The sequence below is a fragment of the Elephantulus edwardii genome, unplaced genomic scaffold (assembly GCF_000299155.1).
Source record: "Elephantulus edwardii isolate Elephantulus edwardi_28Jun2011 unplaced genomic scaffold, EleEdw1.0 scaffold00353, whole genome shotgun sequence".
In the NCBI taxonomy this organism is placed as follows: domain Eukaryota; kingdom Metazoa; phylum Chordata; class Mammalia; order Macroscelidea; family Macroscelididae; genus Elephantulus; species Elephantulus edwardii.
This window is the reverse complement of record NW_006400103.1, coordinates 1,936,171-1,956,001: the sequence shown is the minus strand read 5'-3', so window position 1 is coordinate 1,956,001 and position 19,831 is coordinate 1,936,171. Positions and strand designations below refer to the sequence as shown.

At 38.6% G+C, this 19,831-nt stretch overlaps 1 protein-coding gene across 3 annotated transcripts in view; it reads left to right on the top strand.

Annotated features, from left to right (window-relative positions):
* The window catches only part of LOC102854271 (ubiquitin-conjugating enzyme E2 variant 2-like), a 61,538-nt gene that overhangs the window by 10,338 nt on the left and 31,369 nt on the right, over positions 1–19,831 (top strand). For 2 of the 3 annotated variants that reach the window (XM_006901960.1, XM_006901961.1), the window contains exon 1: positions 18,700–18,719. The exons of the other annotated variant lie outside the window; for it this stretch is intronic. In XM_006901960.1, coding sequence (XP_006902022.1) covers positions 18,700–18,719 — 20 coding nt within the window. Of the gene's footprint in view, positions 1–18,699; positions 18,720–19,831 lie in introns of those variants that run through there. 3 annotated transcript variants of the gene reach the window in all.

The window sequence follows — 19,831 nt, the reverse complement described above, 5'->3', positions numbered from 1 at the left end:
TCTCTTCACCATCCATCCTGTTGCTGCCAATTGGTCTAGTGGTGAGAATCTTTGTCTTCTTGACATTGAGCCTCAATCCATATTGTAGGCTGCAGTCCTTGGCACTCTGCAGCAGGCGCTTCAGGTCCTCCTCAATTTCAGCAAGCAGGGTTGTGTCATCCGCATAACGCAGACTGTTGATAAATCGTCCACCAGTCAAGACCCCACATTTCTCCTCATAGAGCCCAGGAAGCCAAAAGGAAAGGAGTGGAAGGAAACAAATGTTCAAAGAAAAGTCATCAGTTAATTGCTAAGAGTATTTGAGAAGATAGGCTCTAGCAATGAGTATGCAAAATGTTAAAATGCTCCCTGAATATGTGAGGAACGTGTTTAGAGCAAACAAGTCCCCCAAACAAAGGCCAGAAAATAGGAAAGGGCAGGGAAGATGGAAGAATGGAAGAATGCTTTTAATTGGAAAACACTACAGCTGATGTCGTGAAACAAAAAATTGTAAAAATGACTGATTAGGAAATAAATTTGCTCTGTAAAATTTCACCTAAACCACAATAAAATGTTAAAAACAAAGAACAACCCATGCTCAGTTGCCATGTTATTTTATCTAACAGGAGTATTTAAACAAGTTGAGCATCTTACTTTCCTTTTAAAGGCACTGTTCTCTCTAGATTTTCTCCCAACACCTAGAATATTGCAGTCTGCTTTGTCCCTTTCATGGTATTGTTGCAGTTCTTTCAGGCTTAATCCTGAACCTGTTCTCTTTCCACTCACTCTACAATTGATCTTACCATGCTTTCAAATAGCGGGAGGTATATGTTTGATTGCTAAATTTTTCATCTTTATTCAGAAACTTTCCTTAGTTACTCTCACAATTATTTGACTCTTTGTTGTTGTTGTTGATTGTCAGTGAGTTGAGCACGACTCCTAGGGACCATATGAACCTGAAGCCTTTCTATAACTATCATCATTTATCAAAGTTCATAGAGTTTCCAGAGGCTTGTTGTTTAGTAAATAGATGCCATTCCTGCTTCTAAATTTAGTAGGATATAAATTGAGTCACACCAATTTTTGCAACAGAGCCTAATGTTCCACAAGGTGCCGCTCAACCTATCACTTAAAATAAATGTACCTTTTATTTTTTCCACATCTAATTAAATGACCAGTCTCTTCTTCAATTGGTAATATAACCACTTGTATATGCTTTCTCTTACCTTGTAGCACCTATACCATAGTCTTAGCATTGGCTGTCTCATACCTTGGTTATTGCAGTATCTTTCTACATTTCCCTTTGCATTTGTTTTTGTTGTATGCATTGAATTGGATCAAACCTATAGCTGACCCTTCACCCTTTTTCCATAGAGCTGCTGGTCGATTTGAACTGCAAGCCACCAGAGTGTTCTCTGCTTTGCCTTAACTTTTGTAAAATTTGTTTTATAAATGTGTAACTATAGGAGCTGAACAGTAGATTTCGAAGGGCAGTGTGGGAAGACAGCAAAGTATAATGATATGTACAAAGACCTGGAGTCAGAAAATCTAAAGGAACAAACCCACTTGGCATATCTTAAGCTGAAGGAGCCGAAGAACAAATTCAAGCCTCAAGTTACAATACTTAATTAACACGTTGCCGCACACTTTTAAATTGATGACCGTGCTTACAAAGACATTTTTCCCCCCAATTATTTGTGACTTCCATATGAAATTGAGCATCATTTGTTCATGTCGAATGATGTTCCTTTTTTTATTAATTAAAATGTGCAGGATGGCTATAGCCGTCATTTGCGGCAGCGTGTTAAGGATGTTATACGCATTGAATGATCTAGGAAGCATCCAAAGAAGATAGGAGTACATAGTTACTGTATCAAAAAGAATTGGCTGACACAGAAGAATTTCATGGAACAACATGATGAAGAGGCAGTAGTGATGAAGGAGGGGCTTCAAGCTGCTCTGAAGGACTGGCAAACAATAAAACCCCTGGAATTTATTGAAAACCAATTCACATATTTTAGCAAATAGATGCTGCCCTGGATGTGCTTATCTGATTTTTTAAAAAAAATCTGTAGGACAACTACTTGGCCAACTGACTGGATGAGATCCATAATTATTTCCAGTCCAAAAAAAAAAGGCATCTGACAGTGTGGAAATTCTCAAACAATGTTACAAATGTTATACACAGCAAAATACTGCTGAAGGTTAACCAAAAATGACTGGAAGAGTACGTTGTTGGAGAACTACCAAAATACTGGGTTTAGAAGAGGTAGTGGCACTAGGGACATCGTAGCCAATGTCAGGTGGATCTTGTCAGAAAGCAGAGTACTAGAGGAATGTCTCTGTTGACTATGCAAAGTCTGGACCACAACAAATTGTGGCTGACTTTGAGAAGAATGGCAATCTCAGAATACCTTATTGCATGCGTGTGAAACCTATACCTGGACCAGGAAACAGTCATCAGAACAGAACAAAGAAATACTGCGTGGTTCAAAATCAGGAAATGAGTGCTTTGGGGATGCCTCCTGTCTCCATACCTTTTCATTCTGTATGCAGACCAGATCACTTGGAAGCTGAACTTCATGAGGAAGAATGTTGCATCAAGATTGCAGGAAGACTCCTCAACAAACCTCTGTATGCAGATGACACAACCTTGCTTGCTGTAGCTGAGGAGAACTTAAAGCATTTGCTGCAAAATATCATAGACTGCAGTCTTTGGTATGGGTTGAAGGTCAACATCAAGAAGAGAAAACTCACCACTGGGCCAGTTGGCAGCACCATGTTAGGTAGAGAAGAGACTGAGATTGCTAACAGTTGCAGCATATTCAGTTTCACTATCAATGCTCTTGGCACCAGCAATCAGGAAATCAAAAGACTGCATTGTGAAAAGCTGCTGTCAAGGATTTCTCTAGAGTACTACTAAGAGTCACAATGTCAGTCTAGAAATGCATTAGATGCAGGCTATGGTGCATCATAGAGCTGGACAGTGACTAAGGATGAAAGGAGAATCAAGACCTCTGAGTTGTGGTGCTGGAGGAGAGGATTGAACATAGCATGGACTACCATGAGAACGAACAGGTTAGTCCTGGAGACGGTGAAATCTCAAGTTGCACCCTGGAGGCAATGATTTTGAAGCTCTGTCTGACATACTTTGGGCATGTTCCCAAGAGGCATCAGTCCCTGGAGAAGGATATCATGATTGGAAAGATGGAGAGACAGCAAGAGAGGAAGACCCTGGAGGAGATGGATTGTCACTATAACTAGAGTAATGGTTTAACAAGTTTGTCAGAGACAGTGACATTGGCTCAGGAGAGGACAGGATTCAGGGTTTTTATTCATTGGTTTGCTGTGAATTGCAGGTGACTCTTTGGCACATAACAAATACGTGTAGAAGAACATGCACCAGTTGAACTGTATGCATGTACGTTGTTTGAGTTGTGTGGCTATTCTCACTCTCCTTTTCTGAATTGTTACTTTCTGTTAAAAGACTTACTGTTTTTGTCTAATTTCTTTTTAGTTCCTATTGTCAGTTTGATCCCATATGTATAAATCTTTAAAGAATGTAATGAATAAGAGAAACCTTCTTTTACTTTAAAGAAGACTTTAGGTGGCTGGCTTAACATTTAAAAGGTAATCTAGTTTTGGAGGTTCATCTAGCCTCCTCATTGTTGTTGTTTTGTACCATTGAGTTGGAACCAACCCATAGCTGACCCACCAGGGAATTTTCAGAGGCAGTTAATCACATGGGAGGAGATTGCCCATCCTCCTGCGGAGCAGCTGGTGGATTTGAACCTTATGCCTTTGGGACTGCAGTGCAGATTCTTATCACTAGGCCACCAGTGCACCCTGTTAATTATCTAGCCACCTTGGTTCCACAAAATCTGGATTTCATGAGAATTTGAAATTCTAGATTTAACCCCTTTTGATCAATATTCTGTAAAATCTTTTATTGGAATGGTTAGTATTGATTGCTCTTTAGTGCCATCAGTTGAGTATGACTCATAATGACCCTCTGAACAACAGATCTAAACTTTACCTATCCTGTGCATTGTCATTGCAGCAGTCACTGACGATGGTCTTCCTATCCTTTGCTGACCTCCACCTTTGCAAGTATGGTATCCTTTTCCAAGAAATAGACCCTTCTAATGCTCAAAATATATGAGACAAAACTTCATCATCCTTGTCTGTAAGGAGCACTCTGGCTGCACTTTATCCAAGACACACTGTCCATTCTTTTTCAGTCCATGGGATATTCAGTACTCCTCTCTTGACACCACAACTTAAAGGTATCAATTCTTCTGTCATCTCTACTCTTTGTGCAGCTTTCATATGCATAGCAAGTGATTGAAAAGACAATGGCTTGAAATAAACACATCTTAGTTTTTAAACTGGCAGCATTGCTCCTTAGTATTTTGGAGAAGTCCTTAACCACCATCTTTCTCAATGTAACATGTCTTTTGATTTCTTGTCTGCTAGTACCAAGAGTGTTGATTGTGGGTCTAAGATGAATGAGTTTCAGTCTTCTCTCCATCTATCATGATGCTGCCTATTTGCACAGTGGTGAGAATTTTTGTCTACTTGATGTTGAGATGTAATCTATATTGAAAGCTATAGTCTGATTTTCTGCAGCAGGCATTTCAAGTTCTTTTCATTTTCAGCAAGGAAGGTTGTGTCATCTTCATAATGCAGGCTATTGAGTCTTCCTCTGATTCTGATGCCACATTCCTCTTCATAATGTCCAATTCTCAAATGATTTGCTCAGCGTACACATTCAATAGGTATGGAGAAAGGCTAAATCACTGACACACTTTTCTTGATTTTAAACCATGCAGTGTTTCCTTGTGCTGTTGAGACAGTAGTTTTGTGGTCTAGATACAGGTTTCTTATGAGCATAATTAAGTATTCTGAGATTCCCATTCTTCTCAATATTTATAGATATAATTTGTTATCCACACATTCATTATATTTAATAAAACACAAATAGACATTCTTCTGGTATTCTCTGTTTCAGCCAAGATCCACCTGTCATCAGCAGTGATATCCCTGGTGTCACAACCTTTTCTAAACTGCACTTGTACCTCTGGTAGTTTCCTGTCAGTGTACTGTTCCAGTTGCTTTTAGAATGACCTTCAGCGTTACTTTGCTTGCAGATGCTACTAATATTCAGTAATTTCCACATTCTGTTGGATGTCCTTTCTTGGGAATGAGATTAAATATGGCTCTCTTCTAGTCAGTTGGCCAGGCATCTGTCTTCCACATTTCCAGGCAAAGTCTAGAAAGCATTTCCAGGGCTGCATCTCTGTGTTAAAACATTGATTCTTGGGGCCTTATATTTTGCCAATGCCTTCAACGTAACCTTGAACAACTTTCTTCATTACCATTTGTTCTTGATCATTTACTGCTTCCTGAAATGGTTTTCATTTCAGTTAGTTCTTTGTATACTCTCCATTATCTTTTGATGCTTCCTGGATCATTCAAGATTTTGCCCATATCATTTCTTTATGGTGTAACTTGAGGCTTGAACATATTTCAGTTTTTTTCCGTTTGAGAAATTGTAGCCAAGTGATAATTCCGTTCTTATGATCTCAGGACAAAGAAGGCATTTAATGTAGGTAACTATACAAGCATTCCATTTTCTCTTTTTGTGCCTCTTGTTTCATGTGTAAGTTGTTGTTGTTGTTATGTGCCATTGAGTTGCTTGCGACTCATAGTGACCCTGTGTACAACAGCCCTAAACTCTGCTCTGTCCTGTGCCAATCGCACTGTCTCTGATAAACCCATCCCGATTACCCCAGTCACTGAATCAATCCACCTCATAGAGGGCCTTCCCCTCCTGCGCTGTCCCTCCACCCTACCAAGCATGATGTCCCTCTCCAAGGACCGGTCCCGCCTTACAACATGTCCAAAGTATAAATTCCTTCTTAATAAAAAGATTTGAAATCTTTTAAGACCCTGAACACTATACACAACAAACAAGGATGTAGTACAGAAGCACTAAACAAGTCATTAGCTGAAAGAGCTGAAGTGACTTAGGAAACCATGACTCTGTGCCTTCATCCTACAAGACCAAATCCACTGAGATTTTGTTTCTACCTAAGCAGCCTCAGCATAAAACACTTTCTAATTATTTAATTTATTAAGAAGGAATTTAATTATTTAAATCAGTAGGCTCTGGTAGCCTGGCCTGTTGGGGTGTTACACAGCCATCCTAAAGTCTGAATTTCTGGCAGGTCGAATCCACATCTTCTCAGGAGAAAAATGGATAATCTGTTTGACTTACAGTTTCAGAAAGCCAAGGGAGAGTAAACTATGAGTTGGTTCTAATTCAATGACAATGAATACGGAGTATTTGGAATAAAATTTTGGAAACACTTTTTGTTTTTACCTTTTTTCTTACCTGATGTTTGTGCAAGGGGGAATTCACAGTAGCCTGAGACTTTTCAGATGGGTGGTCCTTTTTCTTGTTATGGATTGTTGAGTTGCCTACAACTCAGTGACCTTATACACAATAGCTTTAAACCCTGTCCTCTCCTGAGCCATTCTTACTGTCTCCAACACACCTCTCCCCATTATTTTAGTTACCGTGTCAGTCTGTCTCCTTTAGAGTCTTAATCTCCTATGCTGTTCATCCTTTCGAGCATGATGTCCTTTTCCAATGACTGACCCCTCCTGGCAACATGCCCAAAGAATGTCAAAACTTAAAAATCCTTGCTGCCAGGGAGCAACTTGGTTTCATCTTCTCTAGGACAGATCTGTTTGTTCTGTTGGCAGTCCATGGTATGTTCAGTATTCTTCTCCAGCAGCACAACTCAAAAGTCATTGATAACTTTTGTCATCCTTAGCCATTGTCCAGCTCTCTGATCCACAGCAAGTAAATGCAAAACCATGGCCTGGACCTTAGTCTCTAGACTGAAGTTATTGTTCTTTAGCACTCTGGAGAGGTCCCTGACAACAGATTTTCCCAATGCAATTTGTCTTGATTTCCTGACTGCTCATACAAGAGTGTTGAGTCTAGAATCAAGCAAGCTGGAGTTGTTAACAACCTCAATCTCTTCATCTATCATGATCCTGCAGATTGGCCCATTGGTGAGAGTCTTTGTCATCTTGATATTCCATATTGAAGACTACAGTCGTTTTGCAGCAAATGTGTCAGGTTGACCTCAAATTCTGCATGCAAGGTTGTGTCATCTTTGTAAAGCAGGTTTGTGGATGAGTCTTCCCCCGGTCCTGCTTTCTCATTCTTCATAAAATCCAGCCTCCTGAATGATATGTTCTGTATATAGATTTAAAAGGTATGGAGACGTGATGCTTCCTTGACATACTGCTGTACTGATTTTGAGCCATACGTGTTCCCTTGCTCTGTTCTGATGACTGCTTCCTTTTCTGATTTTGAACCATGCAGTGTTTCTTTGCTCTGTTCTGATGATTGCTTCCTGGTCCAAGGATAGGTTTCACATGAGCACAATCAAGTGTTCTGGGATGTCTGTTCTTTTCACAGCCACTATTTGTTGTGATTCATACAAACAAATGCCTTTGCATACTCAACGAAACAGACAACCTCTGGTACTCTATGCTTTCAGCCAAGATCCATCTGACATTGGCTCTGATGTCCTTAGTGTCATGGCCTCTTCTAAAACCAGCTAGAATTTCTGGTATTCTCTTTTGATGGACTGTTCCAAGATCCATCTAACATTAGCTATAATAGCCCTCGTATCACAACCTCTTCTAAATCCAGCCTGCACATCTGGCAGTTCTCTGTTGACATATTGCTCCAGTCATTTTGGATAATTTTCAGCAAGATTTTGCTTGTATGTAATACTAGTGATGTTGTTGTTATGTGCCGTCAAGTCGCTTGCGACTCATAGCGACCCTATGTACAACAGCCCTAAACCCTGCTCTATCCTGTGTCAGTCTCACTGCCTCTGACACACCCATCCCGATTACCCCAGTCACTGAATCAGTCCACGCCATAGAGGGTCTTCCCCTTCTGTGGCATCCCTCCATCCTCCCCAGCATGATGTCCCTCTCCAAGGACCTCTCCCTCCTTACAGCATGTCCAAAGTATGTCAGACGAAGCCTCAGAATCCTTGCCTCCAAGGAGCAGCCTGGCTTAACCCTCTCCAGTATGAATCTGTTTGTTTTCTTGGCATTCCATGGTACATTCAATACTCTTCTCCAGCACCACAACTCAAAGGCATCAATTCTCCTTCTATCTTCCTTAGTCATTGTCCAACTCTCTTATCCATGACAAGTGATTGCAAACCCTAGTCTCCAGAGTGACACCATTGCTCTTCAGTACCCTGGATAGGTCCCTAATAGCAGACCTTTCCATTGCAGTAAGTTTTTTTATTTCCTGGCTGCTGGTGCCAAGAGTGTTGACCATGGAACCAAGCAGACTAAAGTTGTTAATAATCTCAATCTCTTCACCATCCATCCTTATGTTACCAGTTGGTCCAGTGGTGAGAATCTTTGTCTTTTTGACATTGAGCTTCAATCCATACTGAAGTCTACAGTCCTTGACCCTCTGCAGCAAGCATTTCAAGTCCTCCTCAGTTTCAGCAAACAGGATTGTGTCATCTGCATAACGCAGATTGTTAATAGATCTTCCACCAATCCTGACGCCACACATCTAGCCCAGCCTTTCAGATAATCTGCTCTGCATACAGGTTGAAAAGGTATGGAGATAGGACACATCCCTGTTGTACGCCTTTTTGTATGATAATTTCCACACTTTTGGATCCCTGTTTTTTTGAAATGGGAGTAAACATGGAGCTCTTCTTCCAGTTACTTGACCAGGTAAGTTGTCCTCTGGATTTCTTGGCACAACCTGGCGAGCATGTCCATGATTGGATTTGTTCGTTGAAATACAAGAGTTGGTATGCCATCAGTTTCTAAGGCCTTGCTTCATTTTTGCCATTTCCTTTAAGGTAGCTTAAACTTTGATCACCATTACCTTTTAATCATATATTTCATGACATTTTTCTGTGCCAGCCAGTTCTTTTTGGTACAGTGACTGTATACTTTCAACCTCTTTTGATGCTTCTTGGATCATTCAGTATTCTGCCCATTGCATCCTTGCGCATTGCAACTCGAGTCTTGAATTTGTTCTTTAATTTCTTCATCTTAAGAAATGCTGTGTGAGTTTATTCCTTTGATTTTCTGATTTCAGGTCTTACACATTTCGTTACAATACTTTGCTTTTCTTCTTTAGCTGCCTTTTGAATTCTCTTCAGCTTCATATTTTCCTGATTTCTTTCCTTTGCTTAGGCTTCTCAGCTTTCTTGTGCACGTCTCTTCTAACATTTATCTTGGTCTTTTCTTCTTCCTCTGTCTTTGTAGTGACCTTTTGCGTTATTTCTGGATAATATTCTTGATCTCTCCCCACATCACATCTGGCTTTCATTTATTGATACTAAAGTCCTCAAGCCTATTCCTGAGATGGTGGTTAAATTCACTTGTGATAGACTCAAGGTCAAAATTTGATCCTTGTTTTAATTTTCTTTAGCTTTGGCTTAAACTTGCATATGAGTAGTTGATGATCTGTTCTACAATCTGCTCCTGGCCTAGTTTTCACAGCTGATAACTTAGTTTCTCCAGAGATTCTTTCCAGAGATTGCAATTCATGGTGATTCCAATCCATTGAAGCTGTTGATTTCCTGTGCTGATTTCATGTATTATTTGGCACCTAAGGATGTCATAACATGAGTGAGTAAAATACTGCCTTTGTTTTCTTTTTTCTTGAAAACTTTGTCTAAACTTTTGGCTCTTAGATTTTCCAGAAGAATTCAAGGATTATTATTACTACTATTGAAATTTTTATCAAAATGGCAATCTATATACAAATCGTGAGAGAAAAATACAGACTTGAGTGTATTCCACTTGAATATAAAGATCATCACAAAGAAGTAATTTGATGCATTGAACACTAAGGATTAATAATTAGACATATTGTGGCATAACATCAAGAACATCGTAAGAAAGCAAAAGATCAGAAAAAATGGAAGAAAGAAAAACACTAAAATCAGTGTCTGAAAGGACTCCAAAACTTGTGCTAGAATGGAGGAAAGCTAAAAAAAAAAAAGTAAGAGAGTTGAATAGAAGATGTCAACAGGTGGCTTGTTGTGACAGGGAAAACTAGTATAATGAAATGTGCCGAGACCTAGAGTTAGGAAATCAAAAGGGATTTTCAGCATTTTTCAAGCTGATCGAATTAAAAAACAAATTCAAGCTTTGAGTTACAACGCCAAATGATTAGAGTGAAATGATGCTGAAATCAAAAGAAGAGAATGGGAATACACATAATTACTGTATCAAAAAGAATTAGTTGATGCTTATCCATTTTAGAAAGTAGCATACTAAAAGCAGTGGTACTGAAGGGGGAAGTCCAAGCTTCATGACAGGCAGTGACCAAAAAGAAAAAGATTCCAGGGATCGATATGCTTTCATAAATGGATGCAATGCTGAATATACTCACTTGTCAATGACAAGAAATTTGGAAGCCAGACTTGGCCTTTGGACCTCATCTAGCTGTGGCATTTACCTGGCCAAGAAGACTGCTAACTCACAGGCCTTCTCTACAGGTGACACCATTTCCTTGTCAAACACCCTGTCAGCACCCTTGGCCCCTCCCAGAGCCAGCACTTGAGGTGCAGAGTGTTTGGACCCCACCTAGCTGCAGCAATTGCCAGGCCAAGAATGCTGCTGATTTACTGGTTATTTCTACAGGTGACACCACCTCTTTCCTGAACATCCTTTCTGCACCACTGGCCCCACCAGTAAGGGGAGCCTAACACCAACATTAAGAATCTAGAAAAGGCTTGCTTTCATCTGAGACATCATCCTGCTGTGCCTGATGTACACTGTAATTATAATGCTTTAGCCACCAGCAGCTTCCAGAACACAGTCCTGGGGCATAAGGTTTAGAGGCAAAGTCAGTCCTTCAGAATGGTGAAGAGAGTCTGAAATCTGGCTGTACCACTCTACAGACCAAGGAGGACAACAAACTTCTGGAGAGACAGCTGCAACCAGAAAACCACACCACACCATTCAGAGAACTTAGCTGCAAGAACAGAGAAAGGAAGTGGCAGCCCCCCCGCCCCCCCAATCTCAGCTAATTTTGCAGCAGGGCTAGAAAGGAAGAACAAAAGACAGGGTAAGTTGTCCTTCCCTTCCCTACTAGAGTATTGAGCTGCCCCACTGAAACAAGTCTTCCCTTGAGCCAGAGGATCAGAGAAATTTAGGCAGAATGAGCTGCCCACCCTTCATCAGGAAGGCCCCAGGCACTAACAAAATGTACCACAGAATTGGCACAGAAGAAGCAGACTATTTCACACCATACACAAAACTAAAGCAAGATGTCATCCAGAAAAAGTGATCAAAACACAGAATAATTGGATTGCCTCAAGCCAGAAAGTCTGATGGAACTTTATGACACAAAATTCAAAAGAACAATGAGTGCATATTTTCAGTGCGTGAAATACAAACTCGAAGAATTACAAGACTCTGCAGGCAAAAGTTGGAGGAACTTAATCCAAAACAATTCAGATGAAGTTAATGAGGTATTAGAGGCTCTGGTAAAACAAGAAACCGTAATCCAGGACCAATGTTTCAGATGCTCAGCATGTTGGAGGGGCGTATGATCACAGAATTGAAGAGATGGAATGTAGAACCAGTGAAATAGAAAATAGAATTAATTCTCAGCACTGATCTGTAAGAACAAAAAGCAGAATCAAAAAAGAAGGAAAGAGAAGAAAGCCAAAGAGTAATGTAGGACACTGTCAAGAGAAATAACATGCACAGAATTGGAATCCCAGAACAGGAAGAAGCAAGTGAAGGCAACAAGAAAGTTGTGGAAGAATTACTAGAAGAAAACTTTCCAGGCATAATGAAGAATGAGACTATATAAATATATAGGAAGCTGAGCAAACTCGATAGAATAGATCCTAAAAGAAAACCACCAAGGCATATAATAGTCAAATTTGCTAGAACCAAAGGTAAGGAGAAATTCTAAAAGCTGCTAAGGAGAAATGAAGAGTAATCTCTAAGGGAGAGCAAATAAGATTAAGTGTCTCAGCAGAAACCATGTGTGCAAGATGGTGGAATGACATTATATCAAACACTTGATACAGCTGTCAACCAAGAATTACTGTACCCCACAAAACTGTCCAACAAATGTGACAGATCAAGATATTCTCAGATAAGAGAGTCTGAGGGAGATCATAAAAACAAGAGCAGCTTTGCAGGCAATACTGAGGGAAGGCCTTCTTAAAGAGATGCCACAGAAAGTTCCCAGAGTAACCAGGAACAACACCAAAAAGAACTAAGCATAATTATAGCAATAAAACCTTGGCTCTCAGTAATTACACTAAATGTGAATGGCTTAAGTGCACCAGTGAAGAGAATAGATTAGCAGATTGAATAAAAAAAAATGTTGTCTACAAGAAATAACACCTGAAAAGTGAAGCTAAAGGAAGACTAAAAAGGGTGGTGGGGGTGGTGGTGGTGGTGGTGGGAGTGGGAGGGAAGGAATACACAAAGCAAATAGCAACCAGAAGAAAGCAGAAGAAGTGATATTAATGTCTGATAAAATAGATTTTAGGTAAAAACCATCACAAAGGACAAGGAAAGTCACTATATAATGCTTAAAGGGTCAAGAGGAGATAACCGTAATAAATATCTATGCACCAATTGAGAGAGCTGCAAAATACACAAAGCTAACATTATTAACAAAACTGAAAAAAAGAAATAGACAACACTACAATAGTAGGAGACTTCAATACAGCACTCTCAAGAAAAGAGACCTACCAGAAAGACACAACAAAGATGCTGAAGAATTAAACCACACAACCAACTTAATCTCATAGATATATACAGGCTAATGTGCCATGAAAAAGTGCAGTATACTTTCTCCAGTGTGCATGGAACGTTCTCCAGAATAGATCACATTTTTTGGCTGCAAAGCAAACATCAGTAAATTCAGAAACAGAAATAATACAGAGCATCTTCTCAGACTGCAATGCTACAAAATTATAACTTAGTAGCAAGAGGAATAGGAGGAAAAAGACCACACCCTGCTTGAACATGAGTGGAAAATAGAACAAATAAAAAATGAAAAAAGTTTCTGGAAACAAATAGCAATGAAAACACAACTTAGCAGAACTTCTGGGAAAGAGCCAAAGCAGCAACTAGAGGTCGCTTTATAGCAATAAGCAATTCAAAAGGGAAGAAAAAGTAATAATTGATTCTTTAACCCAGGATCTCCAACAAGTTGAAAAAGAGCAGTAAGAAAATCCAACACCCTCTTAAAAAAAAAGTTACAAAACATAGGGCAGAAATAAACGAAATAGATAACGGAAAAACAATTGATACCATCAACAAGACCATGAGTTGATTCTTCAAAAAGATCTTAACTTGACAAACAGCAAAGCTAACAAAGGAAAAGAAGACACAGACACACAATCCGAGTAAGAGATTCAAAGGTCAGTGTCTCAACTAAAAAAAGGTTAATAATGGAATATTTTGAAAAAGTATCTTCAAATATAAAACCTAGAGGAAAGGGACAAACAATTAGAAACTCACAACCTGCTTAAACTGACAAAGACCAATGTAGAACACCTGGACAGACCCATTACAAAAGAAGAGACAACAGGAAATGAAACAACTTCTAACAACAACAGCCCTGAGCCAGAGTGATTTCCTAGTTAATTTTATCAAACATGCAAAGAAGAACACTCATCAGTACTGAATTAAGTATTTCAGAAAATAAAAAAATAGGGAATTCTACCAGAATCTCTCTGTGAAGCAAACATATCCTGGACATCAAAGTCAGGTAAAGACAGCACTAAAATAGAAACCTTTAAGCCAATATAATATATTCTCATGAACGTAGATGCTAAAGTCCTCAGTAAAGTCTTGGCCAATATAATCCAACAGTACAACAATAATTCACCATGATCAAGTGGGATCCATAAAGGGTATGCAGGGATGGTTCAACATAAAAGTAGAGTTGTGGAGAGACTGGAACCCTTATTCCTTGCTGGTTGGAGTGTAAATCATGCAACTACTATGGAAGATGTTATGACACCTTCTCATAAAGTTGGAAATAGAAATACCATTTGAACTAGCAATTCCACTACTATAGGGAATATATCCTATAGAAACCAGAGCTGCCACCGAAACAGAGATATACATACCCATGTTTATTCACAATAGCAAAGAGATGGAAGCAACCCAAATGCCCATCAACAAATGAATCATTAGAAAAGCTATGGTATATTTACACAATGAAATACTACCCAGCACTGAAAAACAAGTTAACTTATATAAAATATTACACAACATGGATCATCCTGGAGGACATTATGCTGAGTGAAATGAGCTCAGTCATAAAAGCAAAGCCTGCATAGTGCCACTGTTTTAAAACCAGACTGACATAGGAATTGGGGAGAAACTAAGATTAGGGGTTAGATAATGAACACGGCATTGGAACAGATGAAGCAAAGACCTGTTTAAAGGAATATATGATTAAGCATTAATTGTATGACAACTGTCCAGAATAAGAAGTTCACAGCAAGGTAGACTGGGGAGGAATGAGTATTTTTTTAAAAAAGTGAATTAAGGCAGGTGGTAGGGTAGAAAGTACACAAAAATGAATGAATTAAAATATAACTTTTCTGTAAATATTCTTTAAAATCACAATAAAATTTTTTTTACGAAGACATTTTGAAGCCAGCCACCTGGCTACCTGGAAAACCTCTGTCTTTGTGCCCATTACAAAGAAGAGTGATATAACAGAATGTGGAAATTATCTAGGCTGTTCCTTGGAGGCAAGGATTCTGAAACTTCATCTGACAGACTTTGAACATGTTACAAGGAGGGACCATTCCTTGAAGAGGGACATGATGCTTGGTAGGGTAGACGGACAGCACAGAAGAGGAAGACCCTCGATGAGATGGATTAATTCAGTCACTGGGGCAGTGAGAGTAGGTGTGTCAGAGACAGTAAGGTTGGCACTGGATAGAGTAGGTTTTAGGGCTCTTGACCATAGGGTTACTATGAGTAGCAGGTGACCCAAGGGCACATAACAACATTTATTTTAAGGAGCCATAGTAGTGTAATGCATAAGTTGTTGGGCTGCTAATCAAGAGGTCATATTGGCAATCATCTGAAAATGGAATTTAAAAATTTTATACCCACTATGGCTGTGGGTTAGAATTGACAAAGGCAGTGATTCATTTGAGAAAATTTTTTAAGTCATTAAAATACATAAAATCTTGCTGAAAATAATTTATGTTAGCAGAATCTTGCAAAAAAAATTCAAGCTAGATTAAAAAGAGGACATAGAATGAGGGATATCATCTCTGGCATTTCTTGATTATTAGATATTTCCTTGTGTTTTATTTACTATTCAAAAACATTTCACTGTGTTTATTATGATAAAAAAGAGATAATATTGAGAAGAATGAGAATTCCAGAACACTGTGTTTGGTCCATTGACCAAGAAGCAGTCTTTGGAACAGAACAAAAGAATACAGCATGATAGACATTCAGGAAAGGTGTGTACCAGTGTTGTATTTTTTCACCTTATATGGTCAGTGTGTTTACTAAGCACATGTCCCAAGAAGCTGGGATGTGTGAAGACTAGCAATATGATTGGAAGTAGGCTTACTAACTTGCAGTATGCAGGTGAAAACAGCCTTGCTTTCAGAAAAATAATGTTAAGCACTGATTGCTGAAGCTTACTTAATGTGTATAACTTTTAGTATAGATTATACTTCATTGTAAAGAAACCATAATTTTTCACAGGAGGACCAGTAAATTGCATCATGATAAACTGAGAAATAGTAAGGATTTAATTTTACATAGTTAGTGCCTAGGGAAGCAGCATTCAAGAAAATGCTAAGAGCAAGGCTATACTTTTTTAGGATTGAAATGTACACAGCCATGGTATTTTTAATTGCCTCATGTGCATGTGAAAGTTGGCGGTGAATAAGGAAGACTGAAGAGTTGATTTCTTTGAGTTGACAAAGAATATTGGATGTACAAACTATGGACTTCCAAAAAATCAAGCAAATTTATTTTTTAAGAAGTGCATCCAGAATGCTTATTGAAAGTGAGGATGATACGACTCACATATTTGGGGCATATTACCAGGAGGAGCCTTTACTTGGACGGAGGTATACTTAGATGATTAGTAGAGGTTATTGAAAAAGGAGACCCACAGAGATGGATTGACTCTGGTTGCAAATTAGATTTAAGCATAGTAAGAGTTGTGAGTTTGGGCTGGATTGGTCAATACGTTATGTTGTACATTGGGGCTCTATGAGAGATGACATGTCAGCACCTAAGAACAGCAGAGATGAATATGTTTAGAATTTATATGCATCATTGCATTCGGAGTCTTCTCACCTAGGCAGATTGAATGTTTTAGTCCATCTCTTTATGGTGCACTTGCTGCATGTTAAAGAATTTTTTTCTAGAAAGTCATTGTTCATCCGTTCTGTGGGCTTGGATGGATTTTCCCCTTCCGCATTGTATTTTATTGTTTAGTTAATAATCTGGATCTCTCAGATTGTAAACTTGAGAGCAAATAAAGATCTGAATTATTAAGCACCTCTCATGGAGAAACTAGCAGGGCTGTTACTCTGATGTTTTACTAAGCAAAATAAGATAGCTGTAAAAGTGAATCTCAGTGAAATACAGGTCATCCAGTACTCTGCTGCCTTGTGCATTTTCCTCTGTGTGGTGTTTTTATGCATCTTTTTGTTCCATTAAGGAAGATAAAGAATGTGAAAGTAGAACTGTGCAAATGCTTGAGGTTTAAAATTGGGAAAAACTATGGTTTCTCTCAAGAGTGTCTAAAAACATTTCCATTTATAAACTTTGAAGTACTGCAAAACTAGAAGGTGAGTTCCTATTTGTTTTAAATTAATTTTAAAAACTTAATTTTAATCAACTTTTGTTAAAGTGACAAATTACAATGTGATGTCATGTACATTCTGTGATTACTTTTTCTTCCCATTATTTATTTTTGAAAGGCAGTATACGTTAACAAAAGAGTATTTTACCACTGGGAAATCACAATTTGAAATTTGATTCAGCTGTGAACTTCCTGAGATTTCAGATAAGTTATTTCTTTGGTCTTTGTGACATTCGGATGTCACTTTAAATACTAAGCTAATTGAAGCCCTGATATTTTCAATTGCTTCATCTGCAGGTGACAGGTAAACAATGAATAAGAAAATCCAGAGAATTGATGCATTTGTGTCTTGTCAAAGAATATTTAAGCCTGCTGAAGGAACAGTCAAGCCTGCCTTTAAATTTTTATTTAATTAATAGATCAATAGGATAGAAATATTATATATTGTTAACAAGTAACTTGTGCGTAAACATGCAGACATACTTAGAAAAGACTAAAAGCATGGAAAAAGCCAGTGAGGCAAAAGGTTATGGATCTACTGGATACACTGCAGCTTTCATGGAGCGACACTGCCATCTTGTGATTTTTTATTTTTACTTTTGTACTTTTTGCAAGCCTTGGTGGTTTGAAAACATTGCTCATTATTTTGATTTTGAGTGTCATACTTAAAAACAATAGTTTTAACTACTGTAACCTCTTAAATGTTACCATTTCCAGTCTGTTAATTTTAAAACTGCTTTCTCAAAATGCTATATTGAGGGTTGTAAAAAAAGATTAGGAATAACTAGATTTGTCAGGGCATTTCCCTTAAAAAATCCTAAAATACTAACTTTGTGCTACATAGTTTGTAGTTTCAGTAATCATAAAGATCTTCTTACTTGTTTTATAAGATGACAAAAATGTTTAATGTCTTTTTTTCCCCAAAATTATTCTTAAGAGAGTGACTTCGCAGTGCAGGGATATTAAGCTTGTTAAAGATTACTTTAAAAGGAATTCAATAAATAATATATTATTTTGTGGATCTTAAGTGTATATCTAAAGGAAAAATATTCTAGGGTTATGCGAATAGAAACGTCACATAAAGTTAAAATGTCTGGGTTGACTCTACAGGAGTTTACAAACAGTGATTATTCTCACACAAATTCTTGACTTACGCAGCAATGATTGTTATTGCTGGTTTTTGATTCATAGATTCCAGCTATGAACCACTTCACAAGGTTTTCAATCGTTACGACTTTTTGGAAGCAGGTTATCAGACTTGTCGTATGATACAAACCCTTGAGGTGTGCTATACTGTATTCACACTGCTAATATTTTGGCAGATAGATGAGCACTTAACTGTTTATGCTACTTATGAAGTTCTCATGTAATTTAGAGGGAGCTAAATAAAAGGCTTATGTAATTCTACCATAAGAAAGCTAAAACGATAAAAAAAAAGAGTAAAAATTTATTGTTTGAAATGGCTTTACTGTGTTTAAGAATACTCTTTAGAAGGGAAGATGGGATGACTTTGCCTTAAATATTTTAGACATGTTCTCAGGAGGTAATAATCCCTAGAAAAGAACATCCTTCTAGGTAAAGAACAAAGTTAAAGACCTAACTAGAGACACAGTGGCTGCGAATATAGATCCAAACACTGCATTGACTGCGCGGGTGGCACAGGATTAGGCAGTGTTAGTCTTGTTGAACGTAGACACCTTATACAAAACGGTTTGCCTTACTTAATTTTCACGATGAATCTGTGAAGTGGTAAACATGATGTCCCACTTTTACAGATTAAGAAACCATGTCTTAAATGACAGATGGCCAGTGTAACTGGGAGATAAACTTGGGCAGTCTTGATTTCTAACTTTGACTCATCAGCAGCCCTGGATTATGCTGTCTACATGACCTGAAATGCTGTGTAATTTAGTTGTTTAAAATGGTTTTGATCTAAAAACTAGATTGTGATATTTGATCTTGCCACTTTAGCTGTATGATCTTGGGTAGATCATCTGCACACACTTCTTTAACTTCATTTTTACAACTAAAGTGGCTGCTATTAGGATTAAATAAAATAATTTACTTAAAATGGCTATAGAGTATTTTAAGTAAATTAACAGTTGTACCAGATGCACTAATAATTATTCTCGTTAAATTGATAATAGCCCAAATTTCAGTAGCATAAAATGTAAAAGCTTTTTTTATGAAGTACAGAATACAAAGTCGGTGTTGTTTGTTGTTATGTGCCGTCGACTCACTTGCGACTTATAGCAACCCTTTGTACAACAGCCCTAAACCCTGCTCTGTCCTGTGCTAATCACACCGTCTCTGACACACCCACCCCAATTACCCCAGTCACTGAATCAATCTACCCCATAGAGGGTCTTCCCCTCCTGCGCTGTGCCTCCACCCTCCCAAGCATGATGTCCTTTCCAAGGACTGGTCCCTCCTTAACAACATGTCCAAAGTATGTCAGACGAAGCCCCAGAATCCTTGCCTCCAAGGAGCAGCCTGGTTTAACCCTCTCCAGAATGACTCTTTTCTTAGCAGTCCATGGTACATTCAGTACTCTTCTCCAACACCACAGCTCAAAGGCGTCAATTCTTCTATCCTCCCTAGTCATTGTCCAATTCTCTGACGCTAACAAGTGATTGCAAAGACCATGACCTGTATCAGGCACACCTTAGTCTCCAGAGAAACACCATTCATTACTCTTTAGTACTTTGAAGAGGTCCCTAGCAGCAGACTTTCTCATCGCCATGTTGTTGTTGTTGTTATGTGCTGTTGAGTCGTTTGCGACTCATAGCAACCCTATGCACAACAGCCCTAAACCCTGCTCTATCCTGTGCCAACCACACCGCCTCTGACACACCCATCCCGATTACCCCAGTCACCGAATCAATCCATCTCATAGAGGGTCTTCCCCTCCTGCGCTGTCCCTCCACCCTCCCA